This window comes from Neopsephotus bourkii, unplaced genomic scaffold, assembly GCF_033783945.1.
Source record: "Neopsephotus bourkii isolate Nb327-2 ecotype Australia unplaced genomic scaffold, CSIRO-AGI_Nbou_v1 NB_1779, whole genome shotgun sequence".
NCBI lineage: Eukaryota > Metazoa > Chordata > Aves > Psittaciformes > Psittacidae > Neopsephotus > Neopsephotus bourkii.
In genome coordinates this window covers 7,498-29,078 of record NW_026902253.1, presented here as the reverse complement: position 1 = coordinate 29,078, position 21,581 = coordinate 7,498, and the positions used below count along the sequence as shown (strand labels likewise).

Genomic DNA, 21,581 nt, shown 5'->3' with positions numbered 1-21,581 from the left:
CACAACTTCTCTTAATGACAACCTACCAGTATCAATACACTGTGCAAAAAGTAAGTCACTTGTTCCACAGGACACCCTCCACAGTGGTTTCTCCTCCCACATAGCCCCTGGTTTTCAGAGCACTGCCTGCCTTGGTAGCTCAGCAAAGCTGATATAGATGGGAACATGTCAATGAGGACAAAGAAGCAGCAAGAACAGCGATGGATTGTACGTGAGCCTCATTGAGCTGCTCTGCAGACAAGGCTGGCACCTGATGGTCACAGCACATGGTGTCAGAGCCTCAGCACCTGCAGGCAGTGCCACCAGCCTGTGTGACTGAGCAGCATGGAGAGCTGCCTGTGAGACCCAGTGCGTGGTCCAGCTGGTCTATGAGCATCAGTGCACTGACCCACCATGCTGCAGGACAGCACAGACTACAAGTACCCTGGTGCCATGTAAATGAGGACAGGCCATTCAGCTTTTGAACATGGGAGCATCCCATAAATGCCCAGGTAGCATAGCTAGCCCCATCTCCCACCACCAGCCCTGCAGGGACCTGGGACAAGCAGCTTCACTGCCTATAGGATGTTGACAGGGACAGTGCCTGTGGAGGGAGGCACAAAGCGACACCTCAAAGATTTACAGCCAGTAAAGACACAACAAAATTCCAAGCAGGAACTGTCACAAATTACAAGCTGGGTAATTGCACTTCACATAAAATCCAGTGTTGGAACAAATGAGAGAAATTATCCCCATTCCCTTTGCATTTGTTTTCTGCAGCTTGGAAGGAAAAACAAGCACTATTCTGAAGGTTTCATACCACAGCAAGCACTAAACCAAGTTCAGCCCCAGCTGGAAACACCTCTTTGGTGTGATGGTCAGACCTGATGGGCTGTGACAATCAGTACAGGCACCTTGATGGTTCCTGCTGTCACCCACCGAGGCCATCACAGGAGGACATCAACCCCAGCAGCATCCTCCTGCCCTCGCCATGGGGAACCACACAAAACAACCCGCTGCCTCTACCAGGACCATTCCAAACTTCCACGCTGATTCAGCACTATCTGATCACCCAAACAGCATCTCAAGAAGCTTCTCATCTCCAGATATTCCTGCACAAGCATGGCAAATCAAACCAGATTGTGGCCCAACCACCACAGCAGTCCTCAGAAGTCACATAGACAATTACTCAAAAGAAGTCTCCAAAACCTCCATCTCATCACCACAGTCCAGTGAGAGACCCTGCTCTGAAGCCTGCACCAACACCACTATCCCCAGCAGACAAAAAGAGAGCTTTAACCTTTGTCTTATTTTACCCTCATTTGGCAAGACTAAACTTATCAATCAAATAACACAGGTCCCTTCTGTAACCCAAACACCAACTACAGCTCCACCACAAACAGCAGTTTACCACATTAGACTTTTCTTCTCAACCACATCCCTCTTCTTCATTGGATTTGAGATTAAGAAACAAGAGGACTTACAGTTTACTGTGACTTTTACTTTCTTCACGTCTGGGACCGAGACATCGTTTTCTGCGCTGCACTCGTATTCCCCAGCCTGGTCTCTTGTAATTCCATAGATGTCCAGGTACTGCCCACTCTCAAAGGGCTTTGCTGAAATGAAATAAGCAGAGAAAGAAATTACTGGGAGCTGAGCACAAACCACCCGAAGCCACACCAGCACCTGAGCAGCATCAGGGGGTTTGGTGAGTGCTGCTGATAGCACACGTCCAGGGGGAAGCTGCCCTAAGGTGGGCTGAAAACCCCTTCAAGCTTATACAGCTGACCAAGAGCCCTCTCCCAGCCCTGCCTCAAGCTCAGCCCCTCAGCCTCCACACCCATGAGAGCTATTTGCAGCTCTGCCCTGATGGGCTTCACAGAACATAAGGGGTGGACCTCAGCCAAATCCTGGCCTTAAGAGTTTCAGCACCATCAGGGCTCATGGTCTGCACCTGGGCAAAGACCTGCCCCTGCAGCACCCTGCAGCAAAGCCAGTGCTTGGGGCAGGCTGAAGGCACCAGCAGGAGCAGGTGGTGGCCCAGCATCAGGTGCCCTTGCTTCCCAACGACCACTGTAGCATCAATCAGGTGGAGATGAATGGTGGCAAACCCCATGAGCTGGGGACCCTTACCCTGTGGGCTGCTGATGGGGACTGGGGCAGAACACATCTAATGGGTGGTGGTGGGTGTACGAGGGTGGGAGATCCTGCATCCAGGGACACGGCCCTGGCAGGCTTGCTCAGCACACCACCCAGTGCTTATGTTTTGTGCCAATACATATTTCACAGTATTAATTAAAAGAATTTTTCATATTTAGATAATGTATATAAATATAAGCAAATTAAAAGTAAAATAAAAAGCAGTAATTCTCCTTTCCCAAAAGACCCAAACCCAAGGAATAAGGTCCTCAAGTGTCTGCTTTCTTAGACAGCAATAAGGACAGTGAGTGTGAGCCCTGTGAAAACCGGTCTGTCTGATGTAAAATAACACGAAGACCAGACTGAGGTATTTGTGTATGTAACTGCTCAGTGCACTGCAACTGGAAACGTTTGTTGTTTTAGAGAGCAAGAACAATTATATCATTCATGAGCTAATTTATCTCCACTGGACATGGAGACAGCAAACACAGCAATGTCTGTCTTTTCCCAGATCCCAGTACCTCCCAGCTGTTCCCTGCTGGGATTCCTGCCTGGCAGGGAGAACTCTGAGATCACAGAATCCCAGCCTGGTTTGGGTTGGAAGGGAGCTTAAAGCTCCTCCAGCTCCAGCCCCTGCCACGGGCAGGGACCCCTTCCACTGGAGCAGCTTGCTCCAAGCCCCTGTGTCCAACCTGGCCTTGAGCACTGCCAGGGATGGGGCAGCCACAGCTTCTCTGGGCACCCTGTGCCAGCGTCTCAGCACCCTCACAGGGAAGAGCTTCTGCCTAAGAGCTCAGCTCAGTCTCCCCTTGGGCAGGTTCAAGCCATTCCCCTTGGCCTGTCCCTACAGGCCCTTGTCCCAAGCCCCTCTCCAGCTTTCCTGCAGCCCCTTTAGGCACTGGAGCTGCCCTCAGGTCTCCCTGGAGCTTATATCCACTGCCTGGTTCAGAGCCCATCTTTCCATGTCTTCTGAGCAGTGCACTCTAGGTAAGGAGCAAACCAATTGTTTTAGACTGCTCACAAAGCGTTCACCACATAGACCCCAAATTTTAAATATCGTTTTTATCTTAAAGCAATCCCTCAGAGCACTCACAGCTACAGACACTGGAAATTATAGGCCCAAAGGTTAACACCGCTTGCTGAAAGTGTTCTCCCAGGCAGACAGGCTTTTAATTGCCTGTTAATCACTTTGCACCTTACAGAGCAATGACAAAGATCTGAACTGGGCAGTGAAAGCTAAGGAGAAGTATTACGTCCTTGTCCATCACAGCACTGAATTGCAATTGCCTATCTGTTTGTGGATGAGTGTTTTAATGTGTGCAAGGTTCAAAACATCAATTATACCAGTGCATCACTTGGAGATAAATTTCATACATTAATAAGCACACTATACCATGCCTGTCACGGGAGAGAGCCCCAGCAAGCACTGGTTAGGTAAAGAAGAAAGATAAGCCTGAAATGGGAAAATGATTGTGAATTGAAGTGAACATTCATAAAATGCAATGAAACAATGTATGGGATTGGAGATACTGCATGAGAATGGGGGATTTTTCCTTTTCTGTGTTGGTGATAGTAATAAATTGCAGAAAAAACCTTTCCACAAGCAGACCAACTGTTCCTGTGCACATCATAGAATCATAGAATAGTTAGGGTTGGAAAGGACATCATGGCCCTCATCCTGCTCCACTTTGACCAGGATGGATCAGTTTCCAGGGCAATGTTATTTGCTATTGCTTTGAACAGCAGTGAAGGACACGAAGCCCCTGCCTGCAGGGAGAGCTCCCAGCAAGACTTCTGCTGTCTTTGTAACACCAAGAGAGAGAGATCAATGCAAAGTTCTCCTGTGTGCCATGTTAAAAATGACTATTAAATTCTGAGGTTGTAATGCTCTCCAGTGTCAGCAGTTCCCTGGGTATGTGCTATGCACTGAAATACTGTATACGAGTCCTGGGACTGATTTATGATGCATCCTAGCCCAATGCCCAGCATCAATTTGGAAAAGGGAACAAAAATCTACAAAATATCTACAAGTACATGGAATTTCATGAAAAAAACCACTCGTTTGTGGTTTGGAGCTAAGCTGAAACCAAACATTCTCTGCTTCAAATATTTGTGTTGCTATATACAAAATACAGAATCCCAGACTGATTTTGGCTGGAAGGGACCTCAAAGCCCATCCAGCTCCAGCCCCTGCCACGGGCAGGGACCCCTTCCACTGGAGCAGCTTGCTCCAAGCCCCTCTGTCCAACCTGGCCTTGAGCACTGCCAGGGATGGGGCAGCCACAGCTTCTCTGGGCACCCTGTGCCAGCGCCTCAGCACCCTCACAGGGAAGAGCTTCTGCCTAAGAGCTCAGCTCAGTCTCCCCTCGGGCATCAGAGGACAATGCAGTTTCTTGCCTTCCAGTTTTCATTTCCTTAGCAATTCCTGGATTGCAGCTGTACTCCTGCCACTCGCTTTGCCATGGGAGTCATAGAACGGTTCGGGTAGGAAGGGACTTAAAGCATCCTCAGTGTTCAGCCTGTGCTGGGTCAGCACGGCCGCTGCTCTGTGCCGACAAGTGACAGGTTCACACACTCAGCATATTTCTGCTGCAGCAACAGCAGCATCAGCTCCTGGGTCTGGCAAGCAGCCACCCCACCAGCCAGGAGATACCAGCAGGAGCCACATCTGCAGGGCAAGGCAGGGGACTGGAAACAGGTGATCTCTAGGGTCCCTTCCAGCCCAAACCAGTCTGGGATTCCGTGTGTTCATCAGGGGCTGGCATCAGCCGCCTTTGGGTGCTGCGGGACATGGTGACAGCACAGCACATCCTGCATCTCAAAGGCATTGTGGCTGCTGGGTGAAAACTTGGTGGAGCTCCCCCACTAATTCCTATTGGAATGATTTGCAAAAATGCCCATGAGCAGTTTTTGTAACCCCTGTATTTATAGGGATTTTATACTCAGCTGCTAATCTAATTTATGCTGCGAAATATACATGGCGTTTTATAGTGCTCTAACCCCCAAGTATTTCATACAACTCACGTACACAGTTGAAAACCTTAAAATTAAGTCATTTTTAAACCCTCATGTCCCCAGAAGTTTTGCATCCAGCTCACATAAGAAAGCTTTGAGTAAATATGAGAAATACATACTCTTCTTAGGGAATATAGAGATGCTCCATTTAATCTTTCATATTTGTCTGCAGAGTATTTCATCTTTGAAAGGTTTGTTTTATTTCGAGACATTTCCCATGGCTGTGTGGGATAACTTAAATCGTTTTATGTGAAATATATATGCGTAAGTATATGTAAGCACATTTCTGCTACATTGCATGCACATCCTGCTCAAAAAGGGATATTGATAGAATCAGAATCCCAGCCTGGTTTGTGTTGGAAGGGCCCTTAAAGCTCCTCCAGCTCCAACCCCTGCCATGGGCAGGGACCCCTTCCACTGGAGCAGCTTGCTCCAAGCCCCTGTGTCCAACCTGGCCTTGAGCACTGCCAGGGATGGGGCAGCCACAGCTTCTCTGGGCACCCTGTGCCAGCGCCTCAGCACCCTCACAGGGAAGAGCTTCTGCCTAAGAGCTCAGCTCAGTCTCCAGACAAGGTTCAGCAGATAGCTCAGTTTTCTCACTGTTTTTTATTATGATGTCCTACAGCCCGGGGTAACAGCTCCTTGCTCTGCCCTGCTGCAGAACACCTGCATTTTGCAGACCTACAAGATATCAGGAGCGTGCCTGGCTGGCATTTGTGGCCACAGAGCCAAAGACTTATCAGAGCCAGTGTCTGAGAGAAAGAAATCTGGAATACTCATCAGGTCCATCAGCCTGAGGTGGTGTTAGCCAAGATCTTTGATCAAAGATGGGAATAGCCTGTTACTTGAAGTAAAAGAAACACAGACATGAGATTGCCTCATGTCCAAGGATATTCCTGATAGGTTTTTCAGCACATCTCTTAACTAGACTTAGTGATACACATGATATGGGAGCAATCTGCTCTGAATATCTTCGGTTGTAACACCAGTTTCTGTAGCCAGGAGGGGAAAAGCCAGTGACAGTAAACTTGAATGCCCATTTTCTGCTACTGCTGTGTGATATAATGCATGATAAATCCTCACTCTTGTTATTCCTCATGAGAGAACACAGTTAAAACTGTGTCTTCTTACCACACATGTGGTACCTGGCACCACGTGTAGCACACGTGCACGCTGCCATATGGACCCGCTCTCAAAGGCTTGGATGGAGGACTTCTGCAAGGGTAGCATTTCCTGCCCTGGTGTTAAACATCAGTGAGTAAGAAGAGAAACGTGTGCCTGATTTCTGTGGCTATGTTCAGACCTCTGCACTGCAGAGCATAAGGGCACTCTGCTGCCAGTGCCAGGGCTTCTCACTGGAAGACCATAACCTGCAGCAAGGGGATCATCCTTGCACCATGAGATGCACCAAAGCACCCTTTGGCCTGAGCGGGGTTTGCAGGAGAGCCTCTTCCACAGAGGCTGCTGGGTCTCCTGCAGCAAATAGCTCTCCATGAGCATCCTCAGAAAACCTTTCACAGCAAAACAGGAATTAAAGGCACGTAGGGAAGAGCAGGGCAGTGATTTTTTAAACAAACTACGCGTTTGAAACTCACTTGAGCTTATTTATAATTCATAGCACCAAATGTGCAGATTTGGCTCTTGGGATGGACTAATTATTCCCAGCAAAGCCTCATGCCCATAGCACCTCTGGGAACAGACTTGGTCTGTGTTCTGCCAGAGGGTGCAGGAGCCCTGGGGTTGGGGTCAGGAGGAGCCTCGAAGGTGCCACACAGGCATTTGACCCAGGGCAAAGCCCTGTTATCACAGCTCTGATGTCTGATGGCTTTACAGCACTCTTTCCTCCTGTTGCTGTAGCAAAATGAGACACTGCAAATGATCGTCTGTTATTTATCACATCTCCAGGCTGAGCAAGCCTGGAGAAAGCTCCACAGAGACCTGAGAGCAGCTCCAGTGCCTAAAGGGGCTGCAGGAAAGCTGGAGAGGGGCTTGGGACAAGGGCCTGTAGGGACAGGCCAAGGGGAATGGCTTGAACCTGCCCGAGGGGAGACTGAGCTGAGCTCTTAGGCAGAAGCTCTTCCCTGTGAGGGTGCTGAGGCGCTGGCACAGGGTGCCCAGAGAAGCTGTGGCTGCCCCATCCCTGGCAGTGCTCAAGGCCAGGTTGGACACAGGGGCTTGGAGCAAGCTGCTCCAGTGGAAGGGGTCCCTGCCCATGGCAGGGGTTGGAGCTGGAGGAGCTTTGAGGTCCCTTCCAACACAAACCACTCTGTGATAGGATTCTGTGATTCTATCATCTACTGATTATCCGTTTGTCTCAAATACGTGTGCTGATCACTCTCACTTTTTAACTCTTCTGTCTGCAGTTTGTTGAATCTGGAGCTACCACAAGAATTAAATGACTTGTCATTTATGACTTATCATTAATGACTTTTTTCATATTTCTTCAGAGCCCTCAAAATTTATATGATTTTTTTAAGCATTTTAAAAAGAATTCTTGGTATGCTTAAAATATGATCAATTCATAAAAATGCCCCAAAGCAATGATTCAGGGGAATAAACCAGGTATGGTCGGGATGAATGTGGCATCTGCTCTTCTCTTGCTGCCAGCATGCTCAGCCTCAGTTTCCAGCCTGCTGCCCTCCCAGAGGGGCTGTCCCCAGAACAAACAGGAAACTGGAGCATCTTGAGGAATTGTAGAGATGAACTGTTACTTTTCTCTAAAACACCTGCGCAAGGCAGCACACGCTGTTCCAAAGGCAGGATCTCCTCACACTCCTTAAGGAATGCCATACCAAAGGAAGGGGAAAACAGGGGAAATCTGCAGTTCCTTGGTTTGGTTTTGAACATTAAAGGTTTTGTTTCACTGGAATATCTTCTATGGTACACAAATTGCTCCCTCAAAAGCGCAATTCTCAAATCAAAATGAACTCATATCTGAGGGACTAAACTAAACTAAGCAAACATTCAAAGCCTAATTTTCATAGCATTTCCAGAGTTATTAATGAGTTCATCTGCTTTTATTGAGAAGAGAGAAATACTTTCCATTTGTCATCAAACAGTCAAAAAATCCTACTTATTTCCACGCAGTGCTTTTGTACTGATGTAGTTTGAATCTCTATTTCACTAAGATTGCAATTTTACTCTCATTTCTTCTGTTGTTAAAACCCAACCATTTGACCATCTTAGTTTGAATATTCTTTTGCTGATAACTGTATTTTAACAGGGTTTTTTTAGGCTGTTTGAAAGATATTAAGAAGACATGAGGATTTCTAGGAATACCTTTGATTGTTCCTGAAGGGATACTCAAACTTCTGGAACTGTCCTGCTAACAGTTTTGAGAGCAGTCTTCTTCAGAGCACCCCTAACCACAGGCAGTGCAATGTCCCTTGACCCCAGAGTGATGGATCTTGATACTGACTGTCACTTAATTGAATCCTAATACTAAATCTCCCAAGAATGTACTTACAAGTATTGAGAAAGAACAAAGACCCAAGGTCCCATAACCAGACACCAAAAGGCATCACCTCTTGTATGGGAGAGGTGGGACTTTGGAAGTCCCTTATTTATAGTTTATCCAAAGGAAAGGAAAGAATGACAATGAGCAGTTTGTGTTGGGTGCTAGTGTTTGTACTGCTGTCTTCAAACAGTTAATTAATCCCCTCATTTACTCCACGTAGAGCTCCACATCATTCCCCCTTGAGCTCCTGGGGAGCTGCCAGCTGCGTGTTTGATATCAAGGAACCATTGATTTAATGGCACGCTGTGCCTTTACCAACTGAAAAAACTCCGTTCAGGTTCACAAGCCAGGCCATTAAATTCATATCAAATATTAATCACAATGCTTCAAGTCTGCATGCAGCGGTGGGATGGACCAATCCATCTATGCAACCACTATGTCCCCATCAGTGCAATATCCACATGCCCCATGCATAAGGTTTTTCTCATGGTGAAGGACCCCGAGTCCCCCTTGATCTACCCTGTATCTCAGGAGACACATGATCTCGGTGCTTTCCAGTGAGTTCTTGTTCAGCCATGCACAGTAGCAGCTCCTTTCAGCACCTTACAGCCAAGGAGGATGCTTGGGGAGGAGGCAGCAGTGCAAGCTGTTGCATTCATGGTATAAACCCACCCAACTCACTCTGCATGCCAATGGGGGGTGTGTTGCAGTTGCCATCCTCTGTTGGCATTAACTCCTGTAACCGTACTCATTGCTCAGCCCCCTGGCCCTGGCAGCAGCCCAAAGCTTTGGTGCTGTGCCTTCAGTGCTAACAGGGGAACATGCTAAGGCACTAGGCTGGAAGAGTTCCCGATTCCCAGAGGTCCTGACCAGACCTGATGGCTGGGAGAGGCAGTATCCCTGTTCAATAAAAACTGCAGAGCAATGGGCTTGTGTAAAGTACTGCAACTTGGAGTTGTAAAACTAGAGCCGAGCAGCGTCCTCAAATGGCACACAATAAGGGGTTTAGGTCAAGGCAGAAGAAGAAGAGGTGTTCTCCATAAACCCAGCCTAGGAGTAGGTCACAAGAGCTTTTAAAGCCCCAAGGCATCTGAGACCTAACTCTTAGCCCATCACTGCCGATTGTCCCTGCTTTGGTGTGCCTGGGAAGGTTTCCTGGCTCATCTCCAAACGCTTCCAGCTCGGATGCAGGGAACAGATGTTTCAGCTCATCCCAGTAATGCTTCACCTGACCGAGGAGCACAGCGTTGGTGCTGTAATGAAGCTATTGCCTGCAAGATGAGTGATGATGGCAGAAGGGAGGCACATCACTGTCACTGCTGATCAGGGCAAATCACTGAGTTATTTTACATTCTGCTTCTGAGACACCTAAAGGGAACCAGCTTTGCTTTTGGCCTAATGCAGCAATTAATCTACCTCCACTTAGGAAAGGTGGCTGCACATCACTGCCGCTCAGGATACCTCGTCTGAGTGGAGCAGGATCATGAACACCTCACCAGCTCCAGGTTGTTGATGTGTCTTGCAGGACATCACCTTGAGCAAGCGATAGCTCCAAAGGAGAAAACCTTTCATTACCTTCAGGGCTCACACCAAGTAGCAGGGGAAAATGAAATGGGATCCTCTGAAGGGAGATAATAGAATGACTACTCCAAGCAATGCATACCCAAACCCATTAACCAGGGAACAACAGCCACTGGTTTTAAGCTATCTGGACCAGGGCAGCTAGAGCAAAAGGGCTCTTTTCAAGATGACTGCTTGAGGAGCCTGCTAAATGGACTTTGAATAACGAAGGTGGGAACATGGGGTTTGATGGTGAGATCCTTCACACAGCTTCACAGAATGGTCTGGGTTGGAAGGGAGCTTAAAGCCCATTCAGCTCCAGCTCTCTGGGCACCCTGTGCCAGCGCCTCAGCACCCTCACAGGGAAGAGCTTCTGCCTAAGAGCTCAGCTCAGTCTCCCCTCTGGCAGGTTCAAGCCATTCCTTCATCAGTGCTGGGGGGAGCTTTGCTGTGCAAAGGCAGCATCTCAGCAGAGGATGGATAAGAGCAGCTTCTCCAGGACCAACAATTACAGATATGTTGGGTGTGAAATTGCCCTCACCAGCAGTGATAGCTTCTCCATATTTAGCATTTAATAAGAGACACTATCCAGATGCGTTTGTTTCCAAAACTTCCAGTTTTAAAACAGTTTTCAAGCACGAGAAGGAGCATTTTAAAAGACTCACGCTTCGTACACTCACAAAGCCCTGGAAATCTGATAATAATTCATGTCAGTGAAGCATTTTCAGCCTGAAAACCCAGGTTCAGAGTACTTGCACTTCAACAAAATACTTCTTATTCCTGTCATGTGTGGATAACGTCTGAAGAACGGTGCTTCTCGAGCAGAAGTGCAAGTGGAGCAAAATATTTGACATTCGCTTGCTCATATCAAGCTTTGTTTGTGTGTTAGGGTTTAGCAAGAAGGTTAAAAAAGGCTCTTTGCTTCTCCCTTTGCAGCATCAGCTTTCTGTAGCCGCGTGCTTCAGGAAGGGCTGTGCAGGAACCACCTCTGCTCAGGGATGAGCATTGCCTTTTGTCCTGTAATTGAATTGAATGGGGTCCGAGACTCATTCTTCCCCGACAGCCCTATCATTTGAGTGCTCTGAAGATGTATTACACTAATATATAGTCAGGGCGACATGGCTATGATGATATATTAATGCAATACATCTTCACAGCTTTAGGGCTGTCCAGAAACAATAGGATGGGCATTAGATTACGTTCAGTCATATCACACTCCTGCACACATTCCCTGGTAGCAAATGAAATGTGTTGGAGAAGGAGGGGTGTTCAAGCCTGAAGTCAGGCTCATGACTGGGTAAGTGTAGCTTTCCCCACAGTTAGTGAAAAATCTGTTATTTAGCATGTGCTGAACAGTTCCTACAGGGGTTTTGGGGGTGTCTACTGGGTTATTTTGGAAACTCTTCAGTGTCACCATTCCCTGGAAACAAGACTGAAGGAATCACAGAAGCCCAGAATGGGTTGGGTTGGGAAGGACCTTACAGCTCATGTAGTTCCATGAGGTGGTTGGAGTATTATTATATAGTATGGTACTTGGAGCACTGTGCACAGTTCTGGTGCTCCCAACATAAGAAGGACATGGAACTGTCGGAGCAAGTCCAGAGCAGGCCATGAGGATGATCAGGGGCTTGGAGCACTTCCTGTATGAAGACAGCCTGGAGAAGAGAAACTGCATGGAGACCTCAGAGCAGCTTCCAGTAACTCATGGGGGCTACAATGACGCTGGGGAGGCACTCTTCATCAGGGACTGCAGTGACAGGACAAGGGGTGATGGGTTCAGACTGAAACAGGGGAGATTTTGTTAGGTATGGGGAAGAAGCTCTTCCTTGTGCTCTTCTTTCCCAGTGCTGAGGCGCTGGCACAGGGTGCGCAGAGAAGCTGTGGCTGCCCCATCCCTGGCAGTGCTCAAGGCCAGGTTGGACACAGGGGCTTGGAGCAAGCTGCTCCAGTGGAAGGGGTCCCTGCCCGTGGCAGAGGTGGGAGCTGGAGGAGCTTTAAGCTCCCTTCCAACACGGCCCATTCCATGATTCTAAGTGACATTTTGTTTTAAAGGAGTTGAATAGAAAAGAATGTTGCTTTTTCCATTATACTTTGTGAAATGATGTAATTTAACCTGTTTTGCGTTCAGCTAAATGCAGGACACTTCAGGCCTTCCTAGCAAGCCTGAGGTGGTGGGAGCTTCTTCTGCTGGCCCATGTTCAGCTCAGTAGTCTGAGTGGGCCACCACCTGAGTGTCTGGACACCAGTCCCTCTGTGGATGGGGTAACTCTCCTTTGGGAATATTATCAAAAACAAAGAGGGAAAGATTTCTGACAGACAGCACCCAAATGTTACAAGGCAGTAATATTACCAAAACTTTTCTGAATGGCTTTTGCTGTCCCTGCTCCTGGCAGCACTCGTGTTCAGCATCATCATCGCAACACACGCACGAGCTGCATGCACAGAGAGGAGTTTGAGGCTGGAGTCCTCTTTCAGGCAGACTTTAATCCCTTAAAATTCTGGTTTCATTCTTAAACTATTGATGCTGCTCTTTGCTCTTAAATGTCAGAACAAAATAAGTAATACCTACAATTTATTCGGGTGACATTTCAACAATGGAAGATTTCAGATTACAAACTGCAGCCCCGCGTTCCTGACGGTGTTGCGCTGAATGTGTGGATTTTTGTGGATTTACATAATGGGTTTGTATAATGAATATTTATATAATGAAAGCATTTACATAATGACCGCAAGTTAAACATGCACAATAAGGATTCCAGGCCGACAATGTAGGTACCCAGTTAAAAATCACCTCTAAATAAGTTCGTGTTTTATTCCTAAGGAAAAGATCATTTTATCATAGAATCATAGTTTGGGTTGGAAGAGACCTTCTCTTGTTCAAGAAAACTGAGCCCAACCTAATGCACGTAAAGGCTGCACTGAAGCAAATCATGATAATACTTTGGAATTAGTCGACATTGAATCATTTGTATTCACAGATCTCAGTTTCTTATCTTTTAGTAGCAGCATTGACAAACAGCTTCAGAATATTCTAACTGCGATTCGTTAATATGATTTAGTGGTGCATTCTAGATGTGATGCTTGCATGTAACCCTCATTAGTGCCGATGGGAGTGACAGGAGGAAAATGGTAGAAATTATCAAGTGCAGATGAAGCTTGTGTTTAGATAAAGGTAATTTGCTGCAGACAGAATATAAATCGTTCCAGAAATCAGGGCATTTCAACTCTCTTGCATTTTGTTTTCTAATAAATCCAGGCTTCTTGTTTGCCACACTGATATTTACTTGGATTTGAATGCCATTTATAACTGTCTGCACAGCAGAATATACACCTGAGCACGACACTGGTGCAGCGTGACCTAAATGGGAAAATTCCTCTTTATTTAAGAGACAGAACAGATTCTGTAAATTATGTTTCCTTCCATCACATTTTACAGGATTTTTTGAGCAAAAAGTTATTTGGATCCTGTGTTCTCCTGCTCTGGACAGAGTTCAGGCCATTAATCAAGCAGGGGACACCCAAGGCACATCCCAGTGCCCTGCAACTGCTGCTCTACACTCACTGCTCAGGAAAAGAGGGTTTTGTAATGATGCAGCCCCATAATGCAGCATTTGCAGTGACTTCGCCAGGCCTTAGCACTGAGGCTTGTCAAAGCATCTCAGCCTGGCCTTGCCCTTCCTGCATGCTGTCCTGGCAGGCTCAGCTGATGGAGCATTTGCTCCAATGCAGTAGACAGATCCAGCTGATCCACTGTAGCAGAGAACAGCGCACCCATGGGCAGATAAAGAAATGCAGGCTTGGAAATGGACAGAGTGGGGTTTAGGGGGTTGGAGAACAAACAAATGCTATTAGGCTTATGCAGAGTCCCAGCCTGGTTTGGGTTGGAAGAGACCCTTAAGCTCCTCCAGCTCCAACCCCTGCCACGGGCAGGGACCCCTTCCACTGGAGCAGCTTGCTCCAAGCCCCTGTGTCCAACCTGTCCTTGAGCACTGCCAGGGATGGGGCAGCCACAGCTTCTCTGGGCACCCTGTGCCAGTGCCTCAGCACCCTCACAGGGAAGAGCTTCTGCCTATGAGCTCAGCTCAGTCTCCCCTTGGGCAGGTTCAAGCCATTCCCCTTGGTCTGTCCCTGCAGGCCTTTTGATACCCATCTTTGATTAGTGCCTTCCTCACATTTCATTTGCAGGTCTCACTGGGGCTAATGTAATTGATCTGTAGCTGAGTGATCTCATCTTTCCTCTCAGTCCCCACTCTCAGTCCTTTGGTGAAGATACAAACTCACTGATGCACTAAAAGCCCTTGTGGTTACATGCACCAGTTTGACTGAACTTGAGACGAGGAGGGTCTAATTCCTTCTCAGACCCCTTCTCAAGCCTGAATGCTCTAATCCTCCTTCTCTGCCTTTTTCCCTCTCCAGGATGACTGTAACAGCTCCTTCCTGTAGACAACCTAATGCTTTAAGCTATTACTCTAAAGTATCTCCACGGTTTCCAATAAAATTTTATTTGACATTTAGTTAAAATCCATTTTCTGCTCCAAGTGTATTTTTCCCTGTGTCCCCTGATGGACACTTCAAGCAGAATTCACTGTCACTGTCTTAAAGGTCAAAAGTTGTTTTGGGTTTTTTTCCCCTAGACCTTGCTTTGTAAAGCAAACCATTACTCAGGATTATGAGATGCTGCAGTAAGCTGTGACAGTCCATGAAGCTGTTCTTCCCTGCAATTACATGGATCTCATCAGAGTTGTGGGCACAGCACAAAGACCTTCAGTGCAAAACCAGTCACCACTGTGGAGTCCCTGCAGAAGAACCGGTGCAATACCAGGCCCACAGGCTGCAGCCAGCTGGAGGCAGGGGGTACCCTTTACAAACACAGAGCCCTCCCGGATTCCCATTCCCATGCCAGGAGCTCTGAGATACGGGGCTGGATCTCCCATCCCTGAGCAAGGCAGACCCTGCTTTGCTTACATGGAGCCAGTGTTGGTGGCTCTGCACCAAGTCATAGTTGTAGAGATGCCTTTAATGTTAGCTAAAAGTTTCCCTTTAAATACATTATGAGAAATTAAAAGTATAAATGGGAACATTAAATAGAAACTCTGCTTTTAGGTGCCATTTTGCTTGCACTTTTTCATACATATAATTTAATTTGTTCAATAAAACCACTCTAATAAACTGCGCTGTATCATGGAATAATGGTTCAGTGGTACTTATACTGAATTAAATCTACTGCATGATGTGTTAATGTTTTTAACTTTCACACCTACCTCTGGAGAGCCCTGTGTTTTCCGGACTATTTTCTGCTTTGGTTTTAATGGCAATTATTTGATAAACGTCTGCAGCTTGTTCAAATGGGCTTAAAAATATAATCATATCTAGGGTGCCTTTATTTCATAGAACCACAGAATCCCAGCCTGGTTTGGGTTGGAAGGGACCTTAAAGCTCCTCCAGCTCCAACCCCTGCCACGGGCAGGGACCCCTTCCACTGGAGCAGCTTGCTCCAAGCCCCTGTGTCCAACCTGGCCTTGAGCACTGCCAGGGATGGGGCAGCCACAGCTTCTCTGGGCACCCTGTGCCAGCGCCTCAGCACCCTCACAGGGAAGAGCTTCTGCCCTTTCTGCATCCCTATGTTACAGCTTTCACTGATCTCAGCTGTCATCTGAAGAGGGTTTCAGTTCTGACAGCCACGGTAGGCACACACTGTATGAGGTGTACAAAGCGATGCTCCCACAATTCTGGAAACTAAGAACACCAAACCTGTTACTGGTGAGATGCTGAGGGAGCTCTGGGATACAGAGAGCTGTGCTTACCTGATGGAGAGATGTGTCTCCAGGAAATGGAGGGCTCTGGCTTCCCTGTGGCCAGGCACACCAGGGTAACGTTGCTCCCTTCGTTCACAACGATGTCACTCGAAATACGGTATATCTTCGGAGAAACTGGAAGGAAACAAGAAAATGCTGTAATGGAAAGGTGCTGAGATGGCACAGTCCCAGCAGAGCATGGAGAGAGAGCTGGGGTACCCGCACTGCCGAAACCATGTGTGGTTCCTGAAATATAACTGGCCAAAAACCTTGTTTAGGTGCAACCAGAGCTATTCCCATCATGTGCTCAGCAGCTCAGACATGGATCCAGAAAGCTACAAAGCAGCAGTTCCTCTGTTGGTGCCAAGCAGGTATTGCTACTGAGTTCCTGGGGAACTGCTGCTGCTGGATGCTCCTGTCTAAGAGAAGGCTGAGCTCGCTTGTCACAGTTTAAAAATAAGATGAAATTAGGTTTTTTCTGGTACTTTTAAAAATAGTGATGCCTGTCACATCTACCCCCTGTGTTCCTGGAGAGTCACAGCTCTTCACGCAGAACACTAACATACATTCCTTTCTGCTGCTTTGTATTGCTTTTAAACTTGCAGTAGCAACATGGCAAGGAAAATACAAGCCAGATTTTCTTCTATTACATCAGCAGAACTCTTCACTAAAGTTCATATTCTGCACTATTTATACATCTGGGCATAAGAGAAAAGAGTTCCAAATGGATGGAAAATGATGGAAAAAATAACCTACACTCAAGGGACTGCTCTACTCTTTGTAATGTTGCATGGGGAGTGAAAGAACTCAGGATGCCAGCAATGAATGTGGGAATTCAGGGTTTCAGATGGATCTTTCTGAAGAAATATGTATTTCTTTACATGTCTTATCATTATGGTTGGTATAGGCACACCCTATTGATGTTTCTGAAAAGCACTACTCTCTACAAGATAAAGAACAGATCCTATACAAACAGCTGTAAAAGACACAGATCCTACAAGTGGGAACCTACAGAAGGTTTCAGAACCTTCTGTAACATCTGCTGTAAAATCCCAGAGCTCCACAAGGTAAAGGGCTACCCACAAAATGAGGACAAGAAAATGTTCATGATCTTCCCAACCAAAGCCTCTGTCCAGCTGGAGCTTCACTCTCCTGAATGCCCCAACCTTGTCCTACTGGCTTGCATCACTTGCACAGCAAAACCCCACCATCTGATCCCTCCTCTGCAACCTGGAATATGTTGCTAACGTCCCCTCAAGGTATTGTGAAACTACTTTGTCACATGCACAGCCTGGTTTAGTGTGCTCTGAGATCCACCTGCAGATGTTCTCCAGCCCTTTCCCTGGTCCATCAACTGGAACTATTTCAGTTGTAGGAATGAGCTGGGGTCAGACTTCAAATGCTGGGAATTCCCAGTGCTTGCTTGTGCCTGTGCACTTGTGAGCAAAGAAAACTGAAAGTTTGTGTAAAGTGTTTTTAATAAGCACAGAAACATCATCTTCAGGTGAAACGAGGGTCTGGGGAAGGCTGAACCTGCCCAGTTCCCAAAGCAATGAAGGTCAGCATCAGCCACCTTTCAAGTTCAAGCAGGATTGCACTCAGAGGTGTAACACTGAGTTTGTCATAGTCCAACTCACAAAGGTGGCAATCCACTTTTCCCTACCTCACTTGCTGACCTGCAAGAGCATGCAGTCACTACAGACCAATTTTAGCAACAGACACATTCAGAAGAGTTATTTTCATGTAAAGGGGTAATTTATTAATGTACTTCTCTGCTGATCCCTGCAATGAGCCTGTTACTGAACTTCCTCCTGCAGAAGTCTCTTCCATTCTAAAGGAGATGGTGAGCACCCACCAGTGTCGTGTCCACCCCATCACAGCTACAACATGACATGGGATCCCCATGCACTGGAATGGGGTGTTGTTGACACTAGTCTCTTCCACTCCCCCATCCCAGCCCAAGCTAAATATCATTAGTATTTCATCTTGGCAACAGACAAAACACTGAGAGGAATTCTTATTCTTCTTATTTATGTGTACAGAGAATGAGCAATGAATCTGCTTCCTACAGACACCTGGCGGGGGATCACTCCCTCTGAAGTGCAGAACTCCACCTGAGAGCAGGGTATCACGAGGGATGGCGCATATGCAGTGGTTTTATTCAATCTATGGTATTACAGAAATATCCGCCTGCTTCTGAGCTACTTCTTTCTTTATCCTTCACAAACGAATGTACTGCCACGAAGTCAAGGAATCACATCACTCAAAACAGCTCTTCCCACAAGTAAAGATATACAATTGGCTGATGCAGTTTCTATTTGAAACTGTGAAAATGTGTTCTAGATTAAGTAAATGCTATGGTGTAAGATTTCCAGCTGCATTAAACTGCTTATTTGAGGTTCTGTGCCTTTGAAGGGAGAAAAAGAGAGATTTGCTCCTGTCCTGGCATTACTGAAGTGGTCCCATGGAGGGATTTCTCACACCCGACACCTACTGCTGCTTATCCCGGTGATTGTTATTTGCCTTAAACTTGTCACTAAACACAGTGGACGTGGCTGGAGCCTGCTGTGCTGTCACAGGGGTGCCTGGGTGACCACTACAAACTAAAGCAAGTTAAAGAGGTCTCCTGGTGCTCTGGCTGTGCCAGGGTTAGCATGAGGTTTAGTCCAGCCTCTTCCCTGCATCCATCACCAGGGAGTAAGGGGTGAAATGCCCGCTCAGCGTTCAGTACACTGATTTAATTAGTGCCAATGACAACAACAGATGAGAAACATGATACTCACAGAATCATTTAGGTGGGAAAACACCTTTGAGATCAAGTCTAACCATTAACCCAGGAGTGCCAAATCCACCACTAACCCATATCCCTCAGTGACGCATTGGCATGTATTTAAAGACGTCCAGGGATGGTGAAGCCACCACTTCCCTAGGCAGCCTGTTCCAGTCAGTTAGTAACATTAATTAATAACATTGATTCCAGTGGGAATGAGGAGCTGTTGGCATGCTGGTCCTTCAGCTCAGCCACTGTAGGTCCTGTGAGCAGAGCAGCTTAAGGATCCAGCGCATCATACAAGCAATTGTAATCAGGTCTCCCAAGATACAAACTTCCAGAGAAAACAGACTGACTGCCCTGTCACAGGCAGGACTCTAGAGCTCAAGTAGTGGGATTTCATTCAGTTCCCATAAATTAACAAGATTTCATTTCCAATGCAAAGACCAGCATGGTCTACTCTTTGCTGCTTGATGCAAGTGCTCTCCTTGTCCTCCTTTGCCCTCCCTTACATAAGGTTTCATTCACTCTTCATCACTCACCTCCTTTTCAAGTGTCCTCACAAGAAGCAGCCTGTTTTCCCTAATGCTCAGGCTCCCAGCCCTGGGTTTCCTCCTGCAGCTCCAGCTGTTTCCCTTTCCTCTTTGTTTTCGGTTAGCCACTGGCCAGCCCTCAGTCTCACCTCTCCTGCTGCAGGTTTCTCCTACCATGTTAAACCCCCAAATCTATATAATTCTGTCAAATACTTTAATTTTGATAGAACTGTATGTTCTAATGGCAAACAAGTGAAAACCTTTCCCTGGTGACTCTACTTGGAAAAACCATGGTTATGGAGCACAGAATTTGATATGAATGAATTTCAACCATACCAAAGTATTTGTGCAGTATATGGCCGGAGAGGTCACTAAGGGTAATTCAGTCTGAGCTCAGACAGTCACAGGCTGTAAAGTTTCCAAGGAGCCTGAATACAATATATGTTTTATGAAGCTGCCTGGTCTCATCCTTGCAATTCCAGGCAATGCTCAGGCTGCCACATCTGGAAAACACTCTCAGCAACTAAATACCCCCTCGCTGCTGGGAAATAGCATCTTAGCTCAAAATTGCCTTCCACTAAATTCAGCTTTCAGAAATCATTATGTTTTTGTCTGTAAAAATGAGCATCCCCCTTACTATCAAGTATCTTTCTTACGAGTAAGGACCCGCACAACGTAACAAATCACCTCTTCATCTTTCTCTGCAGATGATTTGAGCATCACGCGCTTAACTTCTGTAAGGCTTCCTAGATAATATTTGATTCTCTCTCAAGGAATATCTGAATCATCCCGAAATGTGAACAGTGGAACAAGGTGCAATAGCCTTGCAAGAGTCTAACCCGCACTGTACAGAGGTAAACCTACTACTTCGCTTCAGCTCAATTCCCTTTTTCCCTGTGCAGTTATTAGCACCTGGACCATTATCCTCTTATCCCTCTAGCTCCTGGCCGCCTGTGGAGGGATGGAGGGGGCAGGAGGCATGGAAAGGATAAGGATGGTTTGCTGCATGGATCTCCTGTCTCGTTAAAAATAGCAGGTATGTGTACAATAGTGTAAATGCCTGGAGGCATCTCTTGGTCCCATTAAATGTCGACCACTGAATCCCCTTGGAGCATTACTATGGGAATCTCCTCTTAATTTCCTCTTTAAAATGGAATATCTTGTAAGTAAAACCTGGTGTCCCCAGAAGTAGTGCAGTGTCTCCAGGGCTCTGCCTGCTTTGTCTAACCTCACCCTCTCTCCTCCTCCTCATCACCCCAGCCTGGTTTGTGCTGGAAGGGATCTCAAAGCTCACCCACCTCCAACCCCTGCCACGGGCAGGGACCCCTTCCACTGGAGCAGCTTGCTCCAAGCCCCTGTGTCCAACCTGGCCTTGAGCACTGCCAGGGATGGGGCAGCCACAGCTTCTCTGGGCACCCTGTGCCAGCGCCTCAGCACCCTCACAGGGAAGAGCTTCTGCCTAAGAGCTCACCTCAGTCTCTCCTCTTGCAGGTTCAAGCCATTCCCTTGGCCTGTCCCTTCTTGTCCTACCTCTGAACCGTGCCTTCCCCATCAGAGGCTGCAGACCTGCTTCCCACCTGGCTGTGTGGAGAAGCTGCCTTGTCAAACCAGATCTGCTGTCCCTGCCATCCCTGATGGATGCCAAGTGGAGTTGGGCCTCTGTGTCTTACTTCTTCCTGGAGCCCAGAATTATACAGGGACTGACATGAAGGCTATAGCTCATTGCAGGGTCTCATTTCTCATTTTCAAGGACTGGAATTATATTCTTAGTTACATTCCTCTGTACATAAATGATGCAGCATAATAAAGCTTTCTGGTGCAGTGGGAATGGCTGTAGGGCAGAGCTGCTCTTTTAATTGCTGTTGCGTTTCTATACATGGGAAAGGATGTCTTATTTATAGAGCAATCCAGAATTATCAGGCTAAAAATCTGGGGCCTCAGCTTAAGAGCACCCATCTCATTTAGTAATAGATGTGCTGCCTTACTGCTCCCCCCATGGAAATGACCCATTAAAGTATATGTAGGATGAAGATTACGTGAAGTAACTGGACACACAGCTCTCTTTCCTCCAAATATTTCCCCAGATGAAGGTGATGACAAGTTATGAACTACATTTGTTTTAGTAACATTAATTAAAGAATATAGTAACAAACTCCCTTTTCAGGTTATAATGTAGTCAATCCCATCTTTTATCCTTTGACAATGGAACATATGAAAACTGTGAGTGGAACTGGATTGTAAATAAGGGAGTGTTACACCTGGGAGTTGGGTAGGAGGGAATTTACCACCAGAACCTATGGAATTACCAGCGTCACCCTTCCCTGGTGCTGCAA

The 21,581-nt window shown here is 46.8% G+C and overlaps 1 protein-coding gene across 1 annotated transcript; it reads right to left on the bottom strand.

Annotated features, from left to right (window-relative positions):
* Positions 1-557: 557 nt before the first annotated feature.
* On the bottom strand, positions 558-19,968 carry LOC133226285 (neuronal growth regulator 1-like). The gene is made up of 4 exons (XM_061379623.1): positions 19,905-19,968; positions 15,955-16,080; positions 1,464-1,595; positions 558-583 (listed from the first exon to the last, which is right to left on the bottom strand). Exons 1-4 carry the CDS (start codon positions 19,966-19,968, stop codon positions 558-560), a joined length of 348 nt encoding a protein of 115 aa, XP_061235607.1.
* Between the last annotated feature and the right edge of the window lie 1,613 nt (positions 19,969-21,581).

Bases quoted from the DNA above. Each gene is read 5' to 3' on its own strand.
- LOC133226285 (XM_061379623.1), bottom strand. From the start codon at position 19,968: ATGCTCAAATCATCTGCAGAGAAAGATGAAGAGGTGATTTGTTACGTT. The intron at 16,081-19,904 runs GTAAGAAAGATA...GTTTCCTTCCAG, and splicing joins CGTTGTGCGGGTCCTTACTC to TTTCTCCGAAGATATACCGT. The intron at 584-1,463 runs GTAAGTCCTCTT...CTCCCTCCACAG, and splicing joins AGTAAAAGTCACAGTAAACT to GCACTGTCCCTGTCAACATC.